This window comes from Rattus norvegicus, chromosome 3 (genome assembly GCF_021556685.1).
Source record: "Rattus norvegicus strain SHRSP/BbbUtx chromosome 3, alternate assembly SHRSP_T2T, whole genome shotgun sequence".
NCBI classification, from domain to species: Eukaryota; Metazoa; Chordata; class Mammalia; order Rodentia; family Muridae; genus Rattus; species Rattus norvegicus.
The window spans coordinates 115736090-115758843 of record NC_141536.1 but is presented as its reverse complement, the minus strand read 5'-3'; the positions used below and the strand labels follow the sequence as shown (position 1 = coordinate 115758843).

The window sequence follows — 22754 nt, the reverse complement described above, 5'->3', positions numbered from 1 at the left end:
TAAACTTTCAGTGATTGAAGTTGCAATGTGTTAGCATGGAATTCTAGAAGGAGCCTGTCACCCAATGCTAGGCTTGCAAAGTGTAATGTGTCAAGCAAAGTTGGCTGTCTCTCTTAGTCTGCTAAAGCCACTAACTTCAAACAATAGCTATTTCTTTGACACGAGATTTTACCCAAACCTTAGCTTTCAGACCTCTTTGCAGCATCAACCATATAGAATCTTGAAAGGTTGCTCAAAATTTCATTATGGATTAAGGCAGAAGGCAGGGAAGAAAGAGGTCACTATTTCCAGATCGTTTATCTCAGGATAGTGTCCCTTGCACATCATGCTCTGGTACTCATGTCTGTAGAATTTTTTTCACAGAGATATTTATATAAAGCCGAATTACATTCAGTCGTGTCTATGAAATAGTCAATGCGCTATCACTTACAAGTTGGTTCATAAATTATTTCTCAAAGATTATTTAGAGAGATTCATTGTTTATAACTTAACTTCACTGGTTTTCAGTTCACAGACAACCTCCACTCAACAAAGGCTATCATGAGTGGCTCCCTCGTGTCTTTGACTTAGCACACTGTGCTAACTCCATCAGCGCCCAGGAAATACAAACCCAGTTTTACTCTCAGCCTCGGAAAGTGCAATAAAGCCAGTGTTGTAAATTTTGGTATGAACCTCTCTACACCGGAACTTTTTCCCTTCAGGCACACAGTGGGTCAGCAAAGCCCCTCCCCGCCTGGCATCTCCCTGAGGTACCTAGAAGCCGGATGACGTTTGGGTGATTGAAGTCTTTCATGCACGCTGCTTCGCTGAGAAACTCCTCGATCTCCCGTAGAGAAAAGTTGTCCACTAGAGGAGCAGATGAAGATTCAAGGTGTGATCACTGTACTCCATTCAAGGGAAAGGGCCAGCAACAGCAACGCAAGGTGTGACCAACAGGGGTGGGGACAGGAACAACACTTTCGTCTAGTAAAGCTAAAAACTACTCTGGGCTTCACGGGGAAAGCACTGTGGGGAAGTTGAGGAAGGAGAACTCAAGGGGCCAGCCTGGACTACAGAACAAGACCTTGTCTCTAAAAGCAAGCAAGCAAACAAACAAATCCTCCCTTTCAAACAAAAATAGAAACTTCCTAACTATACAGACAGGAAGGAGCACTTGTCAGTGTTTGGGGGTTGGGTGAAGAGAAGCCAGTGGTGAAACCCGAGGGATTATTTTTTAGGTCCATGCAACTGTTCTGCGTGATACCATATGGGGGATATACATCATTTGTGCATTTGTCAAACACCATAGAACTATACTAGACCAACATTGGGCAGGAGTGAAATCAAAGAACTTCTGTTGGTGATATATGAATGTGAGCCCACCAGATGTACAATAGACTAATCAAAGATGGCTGCTTACAGTCTGAAAGAGAAGTTGTGGTCGAGGGGATGGGGAACTTAGGGTCTTTCTGATCAGTTGTTCTGTCAGCCTAAAACTGGTCTTTAAAGTGTTGATTTAATTTTAGTAAGGAAAAAAATATTCTCCCCAAATCCAAAGTGATTTCCAATTGGTCTGGCCCAGTTACCTTTGCCTCTCCCTTGCTACAGGTTTGGGCCCAGATATTCAATCAGGCCTGGGAACTGGGTGGACTTTCACAGCAAAATTTTGAAATGTAACCAATATCAGTATTACAATTTAGCATTGGCCCATCCAGACAGCTTAGTGGATAAAAGCACTTGCCCCAAAAGCTTGATGACCTGAATTTGAGCCCTGGGAACCCACAAGGTAGAAAAAGACAACAGATGCCCACAAGTTGTTCTCTGGTCTCTGCACATGTGCTACGGCTAGCACACACACACACACACACACACACACACACACACACACACACACACACACACACAAATAAGTAAATGAAATTTTAAATAGAAATCAATATTGTGCTACCTGAAACAAGCCAGTCCCAAGAGAATAAACCCTGTTTGATTGCACTTTTAGGCAGTGCCTAGAGTGACAAAGCTGGACAGAGAGTGTCAGGGATACTTCCTGGGTCGGGGAGGAGAGTGGGGAAGGGAGAGTTTCAGTTTGAAGAGATAGGACGTTTAAGACTGGACGGTGAGGACAGCGCCTGACAACATGAAGGTGCTAAACGCCACTGGTTAAATAAAACGCCAATCTCACTATAATTAAAAACAGACGAAACACAAGTCCAGACCTGTCTTAAGGGATTTCTTGAGCAGGGTGTAGCTAGTGACTAAAATGGCCTTTGAGGGTTCCTACCCAGGTCTGGACTATTCTAGTGGTTTGCTATATATTTATTCATTCCAGCACAGAAACTTAGAAAAAGTATTAAAAGCATTACATTTACAGCATAGCTGTCACTACATCCTCTCTGTTGCCTTAGTTACAGAGCACCAGGGAACCCAACAGGAGGTGGGGATGGAGGTCTGTCTGCGAACTCCTCCCCAAGGACCAACCCCAGGCCAGTGGGCTCTCAGGAGTCTTTCTTTTTCTTAGTACGTGTGAAACATATCTTTATTTCACTACATCATCAGAAAAAGAGCACTCTGAGCGACTGTGTCACCCTGTGGACGACATCAATCTTTGGTCACAATATCAAGGGCTCTTGGTTAAGAGTCTAACAAGCTCTCTTTGAAATGACCTGGTTTTGATTTTATGTTCCACAGGGCTTGAGATTGAACCCTGGCCTTGTGCACACTTAGGTGAGTGCTCTGGGCCTGAACTACAGGGAGATTCTGAAGCCAGAGGCTGTTCTTTCAGTCTTTGATAGCCAGGGTGATGTAAGTCATGTGGGAGCTAGTCTGCAAGTGGCCCCATGGGGGTCAGACGCTAACACTAGACCCCTCTGCCTCTAGGATTCATGCCTCACTTCAGGATCATGAGCTGTACTTGGTAATGGGGGTGGGGGTGAAGGGCATAAAGAGAGTTGGTGGGAGTGACAACCATTGTTTTGAGCATGAAGAGTATACAATGCACGTGTATACAGAGAAATCCTGTATCTTCTGCTGGTAACCATGCTCCCACATTGATTGCCACACCGACTGACCATCGGTGACCGAGAATAGAGCATAACCAACTGTTCTACAAGGAGCATCTGACATTGAGGTAACTGTCCAGCCCGGAAGAACAGGTCCCATGCCAGGAACTCACACTTCATGGTCTTCACTGCCACCTTCTGAGAAGTCCCATCTTCCTGCTTCAGATTTCCTTCCATTACAGACCCAAACTCTCCTGTGAAGAGAAGCAATATCTATGCAGAGCCATATAGAGGCTCTCCTGGCCACAGAACTGCAGATGTGTGTGGTCCTGGAGCAAGCCATCCACAGACATCAGGCAGAGCCTGCTCAGACCTCTTACACCTGCATACCAGGCATGTACATTGGCAGTGTGAGTTTGAATAGTTCAGACTTTACTTAGCTTGTCACTTCACCAGCCATTGTATCAGACGCAAGATACTTACAGGAAAACATGGGAAATAGTACCAAAGATCACAAAACAGTATTTTTCACCACCCAAGTGCTAAAGACAGAACTCAGGACTTCGTACATGTTTGGGAAACACTCTACCACTGAACTACATTCCCAGGCTAAAGCACACATTTAATAACACTATCATTCATGCTAATGAAATTTAAGTATATACTTTCATCAGCTGAAGATCAGTATCTTAAAGTAAATACAATGCCAATTAATAGATAATAAATAATAGTAATAATCAATGAATCCTGTCCTTTGCAATAAAGGAAGGGCATTCATATTTCTGAAGCTCTGTTCCAGGGACTGCAGATGCCTCTCACACGCGTCAGATCTAAGTTTCAAAATTCTCCTCCTTCATTCTTAGCTCCAAGAGTTCTTTGGATTATAACTCCAAGTCATAAAATTGATATTTTATTCAAAAAATACACATTTAAAAAAAATCCTCAACTGCTCTTTGTCTCAAACCTTGAAAGAATGACTTTAAGGCAGCTTACCTTCGCCCAGAACTTTCCCAAGAATTAGAAGATTTCTGTCAACCACAACATCTTCTAGCTTGTTTTGCAGCTCCTCGCTCACCCCCAGGCTTTGCACTGTGAAAGGAGTAACCGTGTGAGAGAGAATCAGCCGTGGGCTTCCTTCCAGGGAACGGAAGCAGGCGCATATAGAACGTCCTGTGTTACGGTTACACACTTGCCCAACTGTGTACTCGTTCTACTGCAATTGGGGGGGAATAGTATTGATCCTTCAAGGCGAGACCATCTACAAATAGCTATACAAAGGAGACCCAGACTTCCCTTTTCACGTTAGCACTCACTGTCTGCACTGAGATTCACACAGAGAGGGGTTAGGGTAACATCAATGAGCGCGTGCTGGTGGAGTCTACAGGCCTATTTGTGGTATAGAGAAGAGCTGTGGGGACATGTCTCCTACCCTCCCAGGCCAGCCAGGGAAGAAGATAAATGGAGCATAGGAGATATCCAGAGAATAAACTGTCCTCGTACATGTGGTATGTGGCACCTCATTTTAAGACATCAGGCTCCGTTGGGACTTCAGGGGACTGGAGAATAAGGTTGTCTATAGCAAGGACGTGGTATATCTTAATGAATGCAACAGACATGCGGCACTAGAGAGAGGCCCATTTAATGACCAGCTGGAAGATGGCTCACCCTGATCTACGGCTGGGGCATGAGCAGCCTTTTAAAGGGAAGAGCCATGGAAGGGAGATGTTCCCTCCTAGAAAAAAAAAAAATTTCCCAGTTTGTTCCCCAAGAAAGGGAAAATGGTCTAAATGAATAATTTTTAAATGCAAGAACAGAGACATCAAAAGGTTAAATGTGTGTTAGAAAAGTAGTTAATGCTGCTTGCTGTGCATCAAATATGTTTCGATTCACAGAAACCTGGCTCTGTTCTATTTGGTTTCTTTTGTTTAGTTTAGTTTTGCTAAGCTAGACTTCCAGAAGCATGGACTGGACGATGTTTGCATTCTTCTCGTGTTGCTTCTAAAATTGCTTAGGAACTTCTGTTTGCCCTCCCTACAACCAGAACCCCTCATCCCACTCAGCCAAATCCAATCCTGCCAGTATAACTTGGAGTGAGTGGCCAGGACAATAGGAGGAGAGGCGGGATGATAAATCCACTGCTTGGTTGCTTCCTTGAAACCTCTGACCTCTGCCCCATTTCCCATCAGCCACAAGGTTCTTCTTTTCCTCAGTGTTTCATGAGGCTGTGAATCCTCAATTCATTTCTTAACTCCAGTAAACTCAGTACTTAGGAGGCTGAGGCAGGAAGATCATGGGTCTGAGGCCAGCTGGGACTACATAGCAAGACCCTGTCTCAGAAAACAAAAACAAAACCCATGCGTGTGTGTGTGTGTGTGTGTGGTGTGTGTGTGTGTGTGTGGTGTGTGTGTGTGTGTGTGTGTGTGTGTGTGTATGCATATGTGTATATATGTCAGAAAAATAGATACATGTACGTTTTTTTTCCATTCTCATCTCTTGGGTCTCCACTATTTTAACTTTTGCCAAAAAGTGAAAGGAAGGTCAACTCACAGGTAAGCTCGATGGCTCGCCGACAGAAGGACTTCTTTGCTCTGTAATTTACAACTAATTGGGAGTCCTCCTCGGAGAATGCACCCCTGCACAAAAAAAAAGACATTCAACCATAAAGACGGGGCATTGGAACTGTGTGACACAGGGTCATATGGTGTTGTCACCAAATACAAAGGGCTCTCCTGCAGCCAGAACATTTCCCGTGGGGGATGTAGCTTGGTGGTGGAACAATAGTACAGCAGGTGGAAAGCCCTGGGTTTGATTCCTAGGATCCAGGGTGGGAGTGGGGAGGGTGAGGGGGCGTAGAGTGAGGTTGGAGGGAAGTCTCTTTAGAAAAATCCCAATGGGATGAATAGATTGCTTTCCTTAAATCTATTTTAGGACTACATGGTAATAGCTAAACACTGCTCAGGTATCAGGAAGGACTGGGTACCAATGGTGAATGTGCTTGTCTGTCATGACCATGATTATACACACACACATATATATCTTAGGAACAAAGAATAAGTGATACTTCTTTAAAAGGGGGATTTGCTTATTTTCATGTGTATGAGTGTTTTGCCTGCATGAACACTATCACTCCAGCCCCACCCAAGCTTTTGCTTAAGGTCTAGTTTTTTTGTTTTTTTGTTTTTTTTAAATAAGTGTATATCTCTGAGGAGGCCAGAGGAGGGCATAAGGGCCCCGGGGGAGGGAGTCACAGGTTGTTGTGAGCTACCTGATTGGTGTTTGGAACCGAACCCACATCCTTGGCAAGAGTAGCAAGTGATCTTAACTGTAGAGCCATCCCTCTGCCCTGACTCAACATCTCAAGTGTGACAGAACATAATATTCTTTTTAAAAGCTCTATTATTGGGGTTGGGGATTTAGCTCAGTGGTAGAGCGCTTGCCTAGAAAGCGCAAGGCCCTGGGTTGGGTCCGAAAAAAGAAAAAAGAAAAAAGAAAAAAAAACTCTATTATTTATTTAGTATTAGTATACCATAGCTGTCCTCAGACACATTGGAAGAGGGCTTTGAATCCCATTAGAGATGGTTGTGAGCCACCATGTGGTTGCTGGGAATTGAACTCAGGACCTCTGGAAGAGCAGTTGGTGCTCTTAACCTCTGAGCCATCTCTCCAGCTGAACATAATCTTAACTCGGGCTCACAGCAGTTAGACTTGGTAAGGAGCTTGGAGACCAATGGGATGGATAAGAGCTAGGAAGCTGGGCAGCACTGAAAGGCTGGCCTAAAGCGACAGAGTCGATCGATGCTGGAAAAGGAAAGAGGGTTTTAAATTGGAAGGTTCGAATTAAAAAAGAAAAGACCTGATAATTACAGAAAATGTGAAAACTTAGCAGAGGAATCAAGGTTCTAATTTGAACCATTTAGTAGTTGATATTTTCTGCTTCTGGATGTTTGGGGTATGCCTTAAAAAATATCTGGGTGTTAGGGAGATGGTTCAGTGGTAAAGTGCTTGATGTGCTGGCATGAGGATGTGAGTTCTGACCCTCAGATCCACATAAGAGCTGAGTGTGGTGCTTGTACTTCCAGAGCTGGAGGAGAAAAGAAAGACAAGTTACCCAGATAACTAGTCAGCCAGTCTGGCCAAATGGTAAGGCCTGGCTTTAATGAGAGCTTATCTCAGAAATACACTGGAGGAGGCCATGGGATGGTTCAGTGGATAAAGGTCCTTGTTGCCAACAATGAGAACTTGAGTTTACTCTCTGGAACCCTCATGTGGTAGAAGAGAATTAATTTTCGCAAGTTGTCTTCTGACCTCCTTATGTGTATCATGGCATGGCCACACATGTGCGCTTATACGCACGTGCACACAGCTAAAAAAATTTTTTTTTTTAAATTTAAAACAGTTGCGAGCAACATAAGAAAACACTTGATGTTTACCTCTGGTCTCCAGATAGGTATACACAGAAAAGTACAGGTGTTTATACATGTGTACTTATGTGCACATATCATAGACACGCAATAAATAAATTGATCTTAATTTTAATGCTCTCAGTAGAGACTGCCCAGTTTGCACAGTGTATCCTATTGGAGCTCTCGTCTGGAAAAGAGCCCATCACAGGGCTTTCTCTTACTGTTGCTGACTTGGCAAGAACTGGTCTAAGCAGGGAAGCCACCTGACTTGTGGGCTTGCATAAAATAGGACAAGGTAGGAAGCCCAGCCAGAGAGGCACTATCATCTGTCACAACAATGTCACTAATACCATGAGGTTAATTTTTTTTTTTTCCGGAGCTGAGGACTGAACCCAGGGCCTTGTGCTTGGTAGGCAAGCGCTCTACCACTGAGCTAAATCCCCAACTCCGAGGTTAATTTTTTTAAGACAGAGTTTCCCCATCCCAGCTCTATGTAGCTCAGGTTGGTCTTGAATTCACAAAGGTCTACCTGCCTGCTTTGCCATGCCTGCTCAGAGTTACCACTTTAGTTTAAGTGAGAAACTTACCCAAACTTTGTTTCCTGGACTCTCCTTTTGATGGCCAGAGAAAGATACAGAATCAACCCCATGAGAACAAACCCGCAGAAGCAGCCCAGGATGATGAGCATAGACTCGGTGTTGCCAGGGGCTGGGGTTGATGAGGGTGCGTAATCTACCCTACCTGGAACGAAGCCAAAACCATGTGTCGGAAATGATTCTCTGAGATTCCAAGTACACAGGAGACATCAACGTGCATATCCTCTACCATTTTGTGAGCACTGAAAGCAGATCACTCTCACTTCGTGCAAGGGGAAATGAATGGGAGTTTTGACGATCACTGAAAGTAGGGGCTGGAGAGACTGGCTCAGGAGTTAACAGCACTTGCTGCTCTTGCAGATTTAGGATCTCTTGCCAATACCTACACTGGGTGGCTCAGAACCTCCTGAGACTCCAGCTTTGATGTGTTCCAACACCCTCTGTGGGCACTGCTCTCTCATGCAGAGCAGTGAGGGGTGCTCTCATGGGACACAGACCGGCATACAATGTATACAAATAAAAACCAAATAAAACTTAAGAAGACAAAGAGACTAGTTAGATTGTATCATTCCACAGTCAGTGCCTGTCAAAACGAAGTACTGAACTCTTTCTCTTGTCAATTAAAAAATAACCATAGTCCTGGGCACCACACCTGTCTCATGCAAAGTAAGTCAAGACAGTAGAAATCAATGTTATTTCTTTGTCCAAAAAAGAAAAAAAAATCAAGAGACATTTAAACAACGTTTGTCTGCTAGCCATGCAACTGAGCATAGGGGAACACCTCTGTGTTGCAGAGAGCTGTCATGTCCTTTCCCAAGTCAGACGGCCATTTCACCATTCTGTCTTCTTGCTCTTGGTGTTATAAGGTATCTCTGCGAGCTCCTTAACTGGGGAGGTTTTATTGTGTGCGGATGGCACTCAGGGCCTCATGAATTCTAAGCGAATGCTGTAGCCTTAAGCTGTGCTCCAGCCTGGAATGTAAGGGTTTTGTTTGTTTTCTCAGGTGTCCCTTTAACTGGGACATTATCATTGTTTCTGTCACATGCTGGGCGTATGTAAATACATTTCACAACTGTGCTCAAGCCAATACATTGATCAAACAACAGTGGTGCCAACATGCCCACTCCACTTCCCTTCCAATGCCGCCCACCCTCCACCTCCCACACTTTTTCATATTTTTACTAAGAGCTTCTGTCAATTATCCGTGTTTGGAAAAGTCATTTACATTTGGTACTGGGAGGCAAGGAAGTCACATTGGCATGTGTCTTTGCCAAGTGTATGAACTGAATGACAGGTTAGTCACCGACAAGCCTGGAAACGTGATAGGACTACTCTGGAGACCCTGCACATCTGTCACTCACAGTGACCAGTGGCAGTGTTATGTTTTGTACAATGATTCTCATAGGAGGGTAACTAAAATTTGAAACATATTGCTGGGAGGAACTGGTGTTACTCAGACTGCAGTGCTGGGTGGTTTTTTTTTGTTTTTGTTTTTGTTTTTTTTTTTTTTTTTACATATTGGAGCATTGCAAAGTGATTCTGCTCGTGAAGCGAAGCTTCAAAATTGTTTACGGTTTGTTACACATGAAAATGGAATTTCTATGGTCACAAATTCTGATCTCTAAGAAGGATGGACCATTATTGGTATGTATATATTTGCCAATGTGCATAAAAATGCACACATGCACATGCATGTGGATACCCATGGAGACCAGAAAAGGTATCAGATCCCCTGGAGCTAGAGTTACAGATGGCTGTAAGCTGTGTGATGTGGGCACTGGGCACTAAGCTCTGGTCCTCTGCAAGAGCAGCAAGTGTTCTTATCTTCTGTCCTGAACTTTGGTTTGAAAAGCTGCGTCTTTTGAGTCAGGAATTCTGCCTTTGAGTTTCTTCCAGGTAGACACCCTTAGTCTCTTTGGCACCAGCAACTGCATTTCCCAGCTACTGAGTCTACTGGCTGTGGGAAGGTAATCTACTAAATGGGATGGGAGAGCCTGCTTGAGGATAACAGGGAAAGGAACAGACACAAATGAGTCATCAGCTAGGTCTCCAGTCTCATCTGCTATTGGGTGCAAAAGCCATGTTTGGCAAGAACTTGTAAGCGAGTAAGTCATGCTGAAAAGATGGTAGGGCATGGATTTTATAACAATGGTTTAATTCTGCACAACCTAGGATGGCTTGGAGTCAGAACAAAGCTGGCTGGCTCCCCTGATTTACAGAAGCATGAACAGCATTTCGCTCATGTGAGGCATCATGGTGGCTTCTTGCCAAACATTCCAGCAATAGGCAAGAGGTAATATGCATGGTTGGGCATTTAGCTCAGCCAGTCACGGCAGCATGAGGACGGCACCCGAAGGAAACACTTGATGGTCATTACCCGAGGGTTGAATGGGTAAAAACAAGGCAAGCAATAGCTTCCATCAGAGCAGAAACAAATGTGGCAAACCAACGGTGCCAGTCAAAGGCAGCTACGGACCAGCGGTACTGCCTGTCCACAATACAGTGTCATGTCCCTTAAAGCAAATTCAACAGGTAGAGCCCAATTCAGTATTCCGAAAAGACAGATCTTCCTCATAAGTTAGTACAGACAGTACAGGCGAGGGTGTGGGAATTCTGTGGAGTTATTCTAAAGTTCTTTATCATTGCAACAAAGCTTTTCTGGTCCTTATTCTGCACGTGACAACTAGCCATCCTTGCACTGGTCCCACTTAGCCAGTCGAAGCTCACATCCCGCAGTCAACACACCCTGCCCCACTCACTGTGCTCCGGAATGGCTACGTCCACTGGCTCACTGAAGGGCCCAATGCCCCCTTTAGTGATGACGGCGATTCTCACTGTGCAGGTGGCATTGTGCATTTGGACAGGAACCTGAGCCCAGCTGCCATTCTGGCTGACTTCTTCAGAAAGCTCTTTCTGGAAATAGAGGAGATAAAAGGAAATGAAACACGGAGGCATGGTGGGAGGCGGCTCGCTCGACAGCCACCCACACTGCCCACAGCTCCTTCTGAGGGAAGCCACTCATTCTCCATGCACAGAGGTCATGTTTCCACAAAGTTCCTTCTTCACAAGAAGCCCCTGCCAGTGACTCTACAGGGTGGGTCACGGGGTTGTGGTTGGGATGGCTGCATTCTCAAGCCTTGGGAAACTAAGAACCAAAAAGAACTAAGAACCATGGCACTTACAGTTTCAGAAACTGCTGGGACAGAGGGAACATGTAGTGGATGCTTCTAGATCAATGGTTCACAATCTTCCTAATGCTGCAACCCTTTAATACAGTTTCTCATGCTGTGGTCACCCCGAACCATAAAATTACTTCATTGCTACTTCATAACTATAACTTGGTTACTGTTATGAATCGCAATATAAATATCTGAGATACGGGATATCTGATATACAACTCCGCAAAGGGAGATGTGACCCATGGGTGAGACCCACTGTTCTGTATGTTACCACAGGACCGAACTCTCGAGACCCCGTGTGCCAAAGCTTACTCTTGGCACAAGGCCACAGACTCACAGTCTGCCTTGACTTTATGTACTGCCAACCACCCTTGTCAACCACCCTTGGTTGAGCACAGCTTCTTCTCTCTGAAGTCCTGGGGATTCGGACTGAACGAACACTCTGGGTAGATAGATGGGGGTACTGAGAGCATTTTCCCACTTATGCTTTACAAACGGACAATCTGTGTGATTTAAAAAAAAACTTTCTTAGATTTGCTAACTTTACGTGCATGAGTGTTTTGCCTGCATGTGTGTCTGTGCACTACATGCATCCCTGTACTGTGGGGGCCAGAAGAGAGTGTTGGATCCCTAGAATGGAGTTATAGACTGCTGTGAGCCTCCAGATGGGTGCTGGGAATTGAACCTGGGTCCTCTGGAAGGGCAGTCAGTGCTCTTAACTGCTCGGCCATCTCTCCAGCCTCAATTTGTGCAGTTTTGGGAGGCCTGGGTTGACTTTTACTGCTGGTGTTTTACAGATGTTGCCACACAACCATGAGCCATTAAGACCCAGGGAGGAGCAACTGTAACCCACACTGACTGACACAGTCCTCAGGCTTTCCGGGTCTGCATGGCCACTGCGCGCTCTTGTGGGAAATGTATTTCACCCTAGATTTTTTACTTTTGTTATTTCTTTTTTTTTTTTTTAGATCATAATATAGTTATATCATTTTTGCCCTCCCTTTCCTCCCTTTAAGGCCTCACGTATATCCCTCCTTTGTTGCCTTCAAATTCATGGCTGTTTTTGTATATGTATTTAAATATATATCCCTAAATAGAACCTATTCAAGCTTAGACTATTACCTGTATGTATGTTTTCAGGGCCAAACAAAGGTGATAGCAATAGATGTGTCAAAGTGAATGGGGAACGTAAATGAGGCCTTGGCCCTACACTAAGAGGGACAAGCACAAGGAATGCTGAGAATGGGAGAAACACTAATTGGTAATCCAACAGGGGCCCAGCCTTTTGAAGTGACAAGTGTGGGACTGTCAGTCTGCAGTGAGGCTCTGGAAACCTGTCTTCATCTCTGGATGGTGGAAGTTTGATTTCAGACAGAAAGCACAGGTCATGTGGGGCACAGGTAACCCAGGCCATCTGGGCACTGGAGGTGAAATTGGTGGCAATTTCATTTTAGGTTCGCTAGGTCTCATTCCAGTCAACTCTAGAAATGGTGCAGGACAGAGCTAGCTCAGCTTCAAGGACAGAGCAGGCCAGTGAGAGGTTTGGTCAGTTGCTAAGTATTGTAATGCAAAATTCTATACTGGAAGGTACAGGGAAGAGTGAAGTCTCACATTTGCCAGTTTTTGTTGTGTAAATCTTGTTCCCTAATTTAAAACTATTGGTTAGGGGCTGGGGATTTAGCTCAGTGGTAGAGCGCTTACCTAGGAAGCGCAAGGCCCTGGGTTCAGTCCCCAGCTCCGGGGGGGGGGGGGGGGGGGGGGGGGGGGGGGGAGACTATTGGTCAAGTAAAAATGGCTACAGCCAATTGCTGGAGGGATTAGAGGTAGGTGGATTTTTGAGTTTCCTGGTTGGAAGTTGCAGAGAGGGTGAGGAGAAAGGAGATATATATATATATGGAGAGAGAGAGAGAGAGAGAGAGAGAGAGAGAGAGAGAGAGGTGGGGGAGGGAGGGAAGAAGGGAGGGAGGGTGGGAAGGGGATATATAGAGAGAGGGGGGGAGGGAAGAAGGGAGGGAGGGAGGGTGGAGGGAGGATGGGAAGGGGAGGAAGCCACCTCGAGAGGAGATGAACCATGAGCATGGGGCCAGGAGAAACAGCAAGTATTTAGGGTACACAGCTGGAGAAGTAGCCAGGCCAGAGGTTAGAAGAGTAGATTAGGGGTTACCCCCCCTTCCCGTAATTGTCAGGCTAAATAAAATAACCACAGTCGGAGTCTCATTCATTCCTAAGCTAGACGGGGATAAGTACTGGTTTAATTCCAGGCCAGTCATTCAGAATCAAGAGGCTTTTCAGTTTGGCCTTCTGGCCTTCCGGAGTTGTTTCCAAGTCTAAACTAGAAGTGACCTTTAGTCAAGTGAGGAAAAGAAAGAAAAGGGGGAAATACTCTGCCTCCCTCCCTTCTGCTCCAAGCTCTGAGCTCAAGATATTTGCCAAAGATTTCTGTTGTTAAATAAACAAATGAAAAGTTAGCCATGGTAGGGGTTGCATATCCTGGGTTGATCCTTTTTAGAAAGAAAGTGCTTGATTTTGGTAGCGGCTCAGCTTGCAATTGCGCATTTAATTCGGGGGTAGATAGTACTGAAAATCATCAGGTAGTGTAACTCCACAGTCCACACCCCGAGCGAGTCTCAGAGCCCTGGAGTGACTTGGGCTTCTCACTGAGAAAACGTGTACAGCATAGTTCTCACCCTGATCACTCTTCAAATCATGGGACTTATGCTAGAGGACTGGGCCTACTTCTGCCATATACTGTTCTCTCCTCCAAGGACCCAAAGATGATACATCATTTATGAAAGAAATAACCTATATGTTTAAAACAAAACACCAAACTAGAAGAAATTGACATGCCTAGACCAATATAAATCCCCACAGAAATTAATTTTAGGGTGGGGTGGGGTGAGGATGGAAAATAAATGTAACAGTACATTTGTCCCTTGGGATCTGTACAGGGTTGGTTCCCCACAAAAAATGTCTGGGTGCATGCTCAGTTGTGGGTGCACACTTAGCTGAAGGGATTCTCTAGGTGGGTTTCCATCCTCGATATGCATACACAAACACACTATTTACATCATTTCTCCCACTCCCTCTCCAACCCATACACACACATATAAATACAATCCACCGAGTTCATTTAGTGTAGCTCATATGTTTATTTATTTAAGGCTGACCTCCTGGAATTGGATAACCTATCATGGACCTTCTCTGGAGAAAATGAATTCTTCCTCTCTCAGCAGCCATTAATTGCTTATAGCTCTTCATCTTGTGAGATTTCCCCAGCTCATGTTGGCATGTGGAAATCCTTTGATAGCATGTAATAACTGATAAGTGTTAACAGCTGCTTTATTAGTTACATTGTTTTTTTTTTAACAGTGTGGTTATTTATATAGTATTGCTAATGTGGTTAGATTGCTTAGGGAATAATGACTCAAAATGTTTATAATTTTTTTTTGTCCTATGGATCAAATCCAGGATCTTGTGCACTATGAACATGTTTTCTTGTACCAAATATATTCCTGGTCTCAAGAAAACAAAACAAGCTCAGGGCTGGTGGTACATACATCTAATCTCAGCAAGGGAAAGCCAGAGGCTGGAGGAATTCTAAAATTTCTAGACCAGTCAGAGCCATCTAGTAAGGTCCTGACCCCCCCCCCCCAATAAAAAACAAAATCAAAAATAAGTTTTTTGAAGTAGAGTCTCACTATTTAGACTTGCCTGACTGGATACTAACTATGTAGACCAGGCTGGTCTTGAACTGACAGTAGTTTTCATAACCACAATTCCTCAGTGCCAGAATCACAATTCAACCATGCCCGGCTAGGAAAACAAAATGCTTATCAATAGGCATGCTTTATTTTCTGAATAGCTTCAATCTGTGATTAAGTGAATCCACAGACACGTAAGTCACAGGCATGAAGACCAACTCTGGTTACAATGCCTTCTTACCTGGGGCCTATAATCTATTATGAAAACCCAGAGAAGCTATTTTTCATTTCCACCTTTTATTCCCAAGAGGAGTTAACATAGACAAAGAGCTAACCTGGGTAAAGTGCATGGAACAGGGTCTAGCCTGGCAAATGTGGCACTGTATGTAACTGTCATTGCTCTGACTCTCAAAGGATAACAATGTTGCTAGGGCAATTGGCAACAGTTGGGAAACAGGTCATTGATGATCCCATTTTAGGGGTGGAAGTATGCATCAATAACATAATGACCTGAAAGCTACCTGGTAGGCATTTTAGAGCAGATTTAACCATTTTCTCTATATAAACCCTTAAATGGTAGTATAGCTTAAAAAGCATTCACACCACAAGAGCTGGGCACCATGGTGGCTATCGGCAATCCCAGCTGCTCAAAGACTCAAGTGAGAAGGCTACCAGTGTACCTGGTACGAGGCAAAAGCCTCGTCCATGTCAAACAAAGACCCTCATGCAGGGGCTGGAGAGATGGCTCAGAGCATTTGCTGCTCTGCTAGAGGACTGGGGTTTGGTTCCCAGCAGCCATGATGGGTGCTTGCTTCAGCGTCCTCTTCTGTCTTCCTCAAGCACCCACACACGAGGCACACATTTACACAGACATGCACCCACCCACATTCTTAAAAAAAAGTCTCAAAACACCAATACAGCACTGTGGTCGTGATCCCAGCACCCAGGAAGCAGAAGCAAGAACTCCGTGAATTTGAATTCAGCCTGGTCTACCCAGCGAATCCCAGGTCAGCCAGGAAAACAGGGAAACTGTTTCAACAAAACAGTACTAAGGAAAAAAACACACCAAAGGATGTAATGTAGTCTTACTGTTTGGATGTGCTCATATCCATAGTGTCCAGTCCTTTTAATTGAGTGTGGGCACTGGGAAATCAATTTAAGATTGGATCACTAAGTATCTACCACACATATCCTGTCTTGGTGAGTACAGAACAGAACCATTTCCCAGCAAGCAATGGTCCATGCAATGTGTGCTCTGGGCCAACTGCATATTTCTTGTTTAGTGAGCTTTCACTGTTCACCAACATAAGGTGAAAACAAATCTACTAGCTTTTTTATTTCAGGAAATGAAATCTACTTCATAATATAGCTCTTAAATGCAATTTCCCATAATTATTTTAAAAAGTGACATTATAATCTTTTGGGGACAAGAAAGTAACAGTACATCTTTGGAAAGAATTTCTTTTTTTTCCTTATGGGCGTGGCTTGGGGTTAGGGTAACTATACTATTTTGTTTTATTATTATCAAATGGCTTTAACATTACCAAATATTGTATAAGAACTACACCCTAGAACCGGTAACTGCATCTAAGAACATGGTCCATTCCCAGCCCCAAAGAGCAATAACTTCAATGAGGAAAGAAGTATTACATAAAAATGTGTCACATGAAGTAACAAAGGTCACTTGTTAAAGGTGCTCGGGTTCATAGACACTGAGGACCAACTCATACCTTCCTGTCATTACTTCTACTGAGTTCACACCTTGGAGCCAAGTGTGAGAGTCTGCATTAGGAAGAGAGCCAACGGCTGCTGGGAAGTAGCAGATAGAGGGCTCTGAGAAGGCCTGGCCTTACAGTCAGGCCCTTGTTCTCACCCCTAACCTCTAGGTCCAGGCTTTGTGGCTCTGGGTGAGTCACTCAACACCTCTCAGCTTGTTTTCTTGGGTGAAAACTGAGGTGACTGTCTTTTTCACAAACAAGTTCCCTATAAAAAAAAGTGAGCAATCTGGCAAATAATGAATGAATGAATGAATGAATGAATGAATGTCTTAGATTGTGTTCATCAGGGTGCTGTGCTTCTGGTCTCCCTCCTCTATAGCTGAGGGCCTCCTTCAGCATCGGTCTCATAGCAACATGCAAGCCTTTGTGCACAGGAGGAAATGAAGCTGTCTAGCTTCCCAAAGCAGTGACCCACTCAAAGACTACCTTCATATTGAACTTCTCCTCTAATTAAGTCAGCCATCCTTGATTGATTCCTGGCTTTCAGACATGGCTTAGAACCCTGGCCCATATGCCCATATCTCGAGAATCTTGTCTATTTTCAGGCCTCAAAATTATACCCACTCACATTCCCTGCCCTTCTGGCAGGGAGAGAGAGAGAGAGAGAGAGAGAGAGAGAGAGAGAGAGAGAGAGAGAGAGAGAGAGTGTCACACCAACATGCAGACACCATGTGAACTCAGGAGTAGGAAGAACAGAGGTCTATGTCCAAGGGAATACTAAGTGTGCTCCAACTTCCCTGTGATGTTAAAGAAGTTGGTTCCATAGTGTGTGTGTGTGTGTGTGTGTGTGTGTGTGTGTGTGTGTGTGTGTCTGTCTGTGTGTCTGTGTCTGTGTCTGTGTCTGTGTGTGTGTGTTAGTTCTGGGGATCGAACCTGGGTCCTGGTACATGGTAGGCAAGTGCTCTATCTCAGCCCAATCACATTGTTTCAAGACCATAATAATCTCTGTTGAGATTTCCATCTGATCTAAAACCTCTACCCATGGCAACCACAGATTAAGCTAGCTTCAGAGCTAGACTCCCCAACAATGGGCTCCATAAATCCCACACGTGTGGAAATGAGCTCCCCCTAACCTTCGGGTAATTCAGGGCCCAGGCTTATTTACTATAGACTATTGAAGAGGCTTGAGCTTTGCTAGATTACACTGTAGGTCTTTAGGGAAGCTGTATGTCGGGCTAGATTACACTGTAGGTCTTTAGGAAAGCTGTACGTCGTACAACATTTGACCATCTTATTTGCTCACCAAGCCCTTGTTTTCATGGAAGGTCTACTGATACTTTATGAGAATGGTATAGGGTGGGAAACATTAGTCTACATTTGTCAAAGGCTGTCCTATTCAGAGGAACATTCTCCAGCTTGTTTAGATGGTGTAGCAAATTGGGTCCAAAGCATGACAGATGCCTCCAAAGGAAGGGAAAGACCCCGAGTTCAGACACTGCAGACAAACAGGACTCCAGCTTGAATAAGAGCACACTGGCACTCGTGCCTCACCTTTGGACTTTGAGCTCTGATTTGGAAGGCAAGGAACATCGAGAGAAATAAAGAAAAAAAAAAAGTAAAAATCTTCACTTAGGCATAAGAAATATCCAAGCAGCCAGATGAAAAGTTCCTTGTCTAAATGCCTAAATGGATCTCAGTGCACAGATCATAATTCTGAAGGATACCGGGAACACAGCACACAGCCCAGCACACAGCCGAGCACTGCTGGCATCCCGTGTAGCCGGCCCTTGGACCAGCGTCATTCACAACATTTCTATCAGTAATGGCCTTCACAACAGAAGGGTGGCTTTCACCCATACCGGAAGCAGAAGGGATGGATGGCCAGGCATCGGTTGGCCTTTTGAGCACCAGATGTCTGCTATTGGCAGTCAATAGTCACCACCAATAAAGGAACATGACATTCCTACTTGTTTGACACAATGATGTAACGCAAACCACGCAGACACCTCTTCCAAGAAAGTTCTGAAATTACACAAATCCGAAACCTTATTTATTTTAGCTGTCAGTCAGAAATTTTAGAAATGTCCAATTTCCTGCCTTGCATAAGAAGAAGTAGCTAAAAGTGCAAAGGAAAGTATAATTGTGCAAAGTCTAAAAGTGCAAAGGAAAGTACAAGTGTCTCAGCCATGGCCTTATGAGATGCAGAGGGTCCTGAAATGAAGTGATGCACGCCCAGGTCACTGTAAACATCGTTTCAGCCTGGTGGGGGTGGGGAGCCTTCTTCAGGAGCCCCTTTTTGCTTCTCGGTTCAGATCACAAGACAAAACCTTAATTGCAGCAGGCGAAGTTTGCAAAGTCATGTGACCAACTCCGCCTGTTATTGTCACAAGGCACAAAGTACAGAGTGGGCGCAATGCAAATGACCTCATGATCGGATGACTTGACCTCCACAAGGAGGTAAGATACTGAAAGGTCACAGCCTGAACTGTGCCTCTATTGTTCTCCAGGGGACAGTCCAGAGGGCAATGAGAATGTAGGGCGAGGCTGGGGGTGAGTGGCAGTCATTAGGCTCTGGGGCCACTGTCATTCATGAAGGTTTCTCCATCACTCAAGTGCACAACTCAAGAAGTCCCCGTTAGGAAAGAGACTTTCATCCCAACCAGAAGGAACAGCTCTTTAAACACACTGGCTTGCTTTAGAGCACATATTGGTCTGCTAGTATCTTTTGCCAACAGAGAAAGGTGAAATTCCTACTGAACTGGTCAATTACCAAACCTTTCTGTTCTACACTAAGAACATGGTGGAAATGCTACACCGACTGAACCAGCTACTCTCCTAACTCAGCCCAAGGAGAAAGGCACCTCACTTTGAGACAGTGGGACAAATGTCTTGGAACAAGACGAGGGAATGAGAGGCTTCTTATGTCAGACTGCTAAAGATACTTGGTTATCATTCACATGACAGAAACATGGATGTCTAAATCTGAGTATTTTTCTTCTATTACCTCCTCACCTACTGTTTCCAACAGCCTGTTTTCTTATAGGAAGGAAAAGAACAAATCCTAATTGTCCTTTTGGAACAAAGCAATTTTTATATGCTTTGGACATGACAGCTTGGGCCAGTGCTGTTGCTATTCACTTGCTTACCCTGTTCTTCTCTCTCGCCAAAACTTTCTGTGACGTCCTAGACACATGTGATAAAGAGGCTCAACATCGGATTTACCAGCAGGGTTAGATGGAGGAGGAATATGATAACACAAGAGACATACTTTCCATGGGTACAGTAAGGAGGAATCAGCTCTGTTAGTGACACCAACAAAGCCACTTTCTCTGGTTTGATTCCTATTGCCCTGACAAACACCGTGGCCAAAATTAACTTGAGAAGAGGAAAGGGTTTATTTTGGTTTATACTTCTAGGTAACAAGAAGTCAGGGAAGGAATTGAAGCAGAAACCATGGAGGATGCTGCTTAGTGATTTGTTCACTGGCTTAGGCTCAAGTAGTTTTCTCACACAGCCTAGGGATAGTGCTGCCCACAGTGGGCTGGGCCTTTCCACAAAGAGAAGCTTGCTGAATCCTCTCCTCTGGAGGCTGTTTACTCTGCCACTCTCTATAAGGCTAAGAATGTGCTATGACAATCCTCTTCAGGAAAGAATCTTCAGAAATTTCCATGAGGCTATCAACTGCCAGGATGCTAACTAAGCTCTGTAGCTCCTGACCGTAAGCTACCATCACTGGAGAGTCCACAGTACCCTTCCTATAACAGCCTAAATTCCTGAAGGCAAGAGTCGCATGATAACCCAGATACTCTTGAAGTACCTATTTGCTGATAAATTAACGAAAGGGTAAATGAGGTACTGAGCAAAGCCCCCAAAAGACTCCACAGAATGTTCTAGCTTTTTTAGCCATCTCTAATTTTTACCACATTGCTTGTGTGCCATTGAAGGGTGCCTTGCCGTGCTCCATCATACTGAGTCCCACAAAATGAAAGTTTCTGAAGCAGAATACCATCAACAAGTCAAAAGGAAATGACTAAGCGTGCTTTTAGGGTGCAGACTTACGGAAGTCCCCGCACTCTCCCACACGTGAGATATCCGGTAGCCCACCAGTTCCCCATCCTGCCGCTTAATTGGAGGCTTCGTCCATCTGATTTCCAGGTTGTTGCTGGATTCGTTCAGAAACACAGTGATGTTTAGAGGCGCCACTGCTGGAGCTGCAAGAGAGAGAGAGAGAGAGAGAGAGAGAGAGAGAGAGAGAGAGAGAGAGAGAGAGATATGAAGGACCACAAGGAACATAATATGCGGTTTCATTTTCTTCTTGGTTGTTGAGTGTTTGGGTTTCAGATATTTTATGAATGACCCAGACTAATGGTCAATTCCTATCTTCTTTGCAGTTAGGGACCATTGAGAGCTGGGCGGTGACACAAGCCATCCAGTAATCCCAGAATCCCTGGGGGCCAAAGCAGGGGCATCACAAGTCCTGGGCCAGTGTGGGCAACTTAGTGAAACTCTCAAAATAAAAAGTAGAAGGAAAAAAAGTCCCCTGAGAAGAGGGAAGCAGGCAACACAGCTCAGCCTGAAGAGGCAGGAGGATCTCTGAATTTGAGACCACCATGGTCTACAGAGCAAGTTCCAGGACAACCAGCACTAGAAGGAGAAACCCTGTCTTGAAAGACTCAGAAAAGTACCACTAAAGAAACCACAGGAGTTTTGTGCGCCGGTTGTATGTGGTGATGGGGATTAAACCCAGCTTTGTGATGTTGATAAGCAGCCTTCCAAGTAAGCTACATCCTGGCTCTCATGTAACTTTTTACAAGAAAGGGTTTTGGGAGGCAAAATCCTCAAGTTTCACTTGCTGTTTTAGTAATGTTATAGACGCCCAGGGTGTTTATAACTCCCGGGAAGGAGGAGGTTGGTGCTCGTGGGTTCCTCCAGTAGATACCTAGGGCATTGGAAGTGAACGAGGCTGGACAGCGATAAGCTCTCTGTGTCCGGAATGGGCAGGCAGGGAATACTGAGGAGCTCAGAAGGAAGCTGCATTATACAGTCCAGAGGCAGCTTACTGCTCCGGACAGTAAGTCAGTAGTGACACTAGTTGGTGAGACTGAAGCGTTTGTATAGTCATCCCTCGGTATCTTCAAGGGATTCCGACAGGTACCAGCATTCCCAGGTGCTCAAATACCTATGTCCTCCCATGACCTTTAAGTCATCTTTGGATTGTTTCTAAACAGTACAGTGCAACTGTTATAAAAATAGATGTTGTTTGCTGGGTGGCAGGGGTGCATGCTTTTAATCTCAGCACTCGGGAGGCAGAGGCTGCTGGAGCTCTACCGAGAGAGTTCCAGCAGCCAGGGCTGCGCAGAGAAACCTTACCCCCCCTCACCCCCCCTCAATGGCTGTTACGTTACATTGTTTAGAGAATAATGATGAGGGGGCAGGGGAAAGCCTTTTCATTCTCAGTGTGGATGCAACTGATTTTCAAATGTTTTCCATCCTCAGTTACATCAATTTTGAGGATGTGGAGGCCTGAGGATGTCTATAAACGAAGCCAACGGCGTGTTGTGTATGCATATATAAAATAACTTAGAAAACAAGTCAAGACTATTACTGCAAGCTTTGGTGGGTGAGGATCTTCCTAGGAAGACCAGATTGGCCTCAGAATCACCGTGGTCCACCTGTCTCCGAATTCTGGGATTAAAGCCATGAGCCAATATGCCTGACTTTTTGACCAAGTATTTTATTCCCAATAATTTAATCTACATTGGGAATTATACTCATCATTGCATAATAACAACAAAAAACAGGATACATGCAATATTCAGGCAGAAATTATAAGATGAGTTTTGATACATTTCCCAAGGGGAAACTTACTATGTGGCCACTGAAGGAGTTAGGTACATTATGTATATTGATATGAAAAATACCCAACAATAATAACAAGAGACAACACAACGCCAATGGGGTAGAAGGAATGGCTAACAGTACATATTACTACAAATCACACATGTCTATATCAAGCACATATGCTTGTGTTTGTGTACATGTAGACAGAGAGGCTATAGGCAAACCTTCAGTGTTGTTCTTCAGGAGCTGACCAACTTGCATTTTTCTGTTTATTTTACTGGGATTCTAAGCACACATCACTATGTCCAGCTCGGGACTGAATACAGCCAAGTCTTTAC

General features: G+C 44.5%; 1 protein-coding gene across 1 annotated transcript in view; it reads right to left on the bottom strand.

Moving 5' to 3' along the window:
* Window positions 1–22754, bottom strand: part of Mertk (MER proto-oncogene, tyrosine kinase) — a 105865-nt gene that overhangs the window by 20359 nt on the left and 62752 nt on the right. The window contains 7 exon segments of the mRNA NM_022943.1: window positions 754–846; window positions 3152–3232; window positions 3972–4067; window positions 5526–5611; window positions 7969–8122; window positions 10737–10890; window positions 20635–20786. Coding sequence (NP_075232.1) covers window positions 754–846; window positions 3152–3232; window positions 3972–4067; window positions 5526–5611; window positions 7969–8122; window positions 10737–10890; window positions 20635–20786 — 816 coding nt within the window.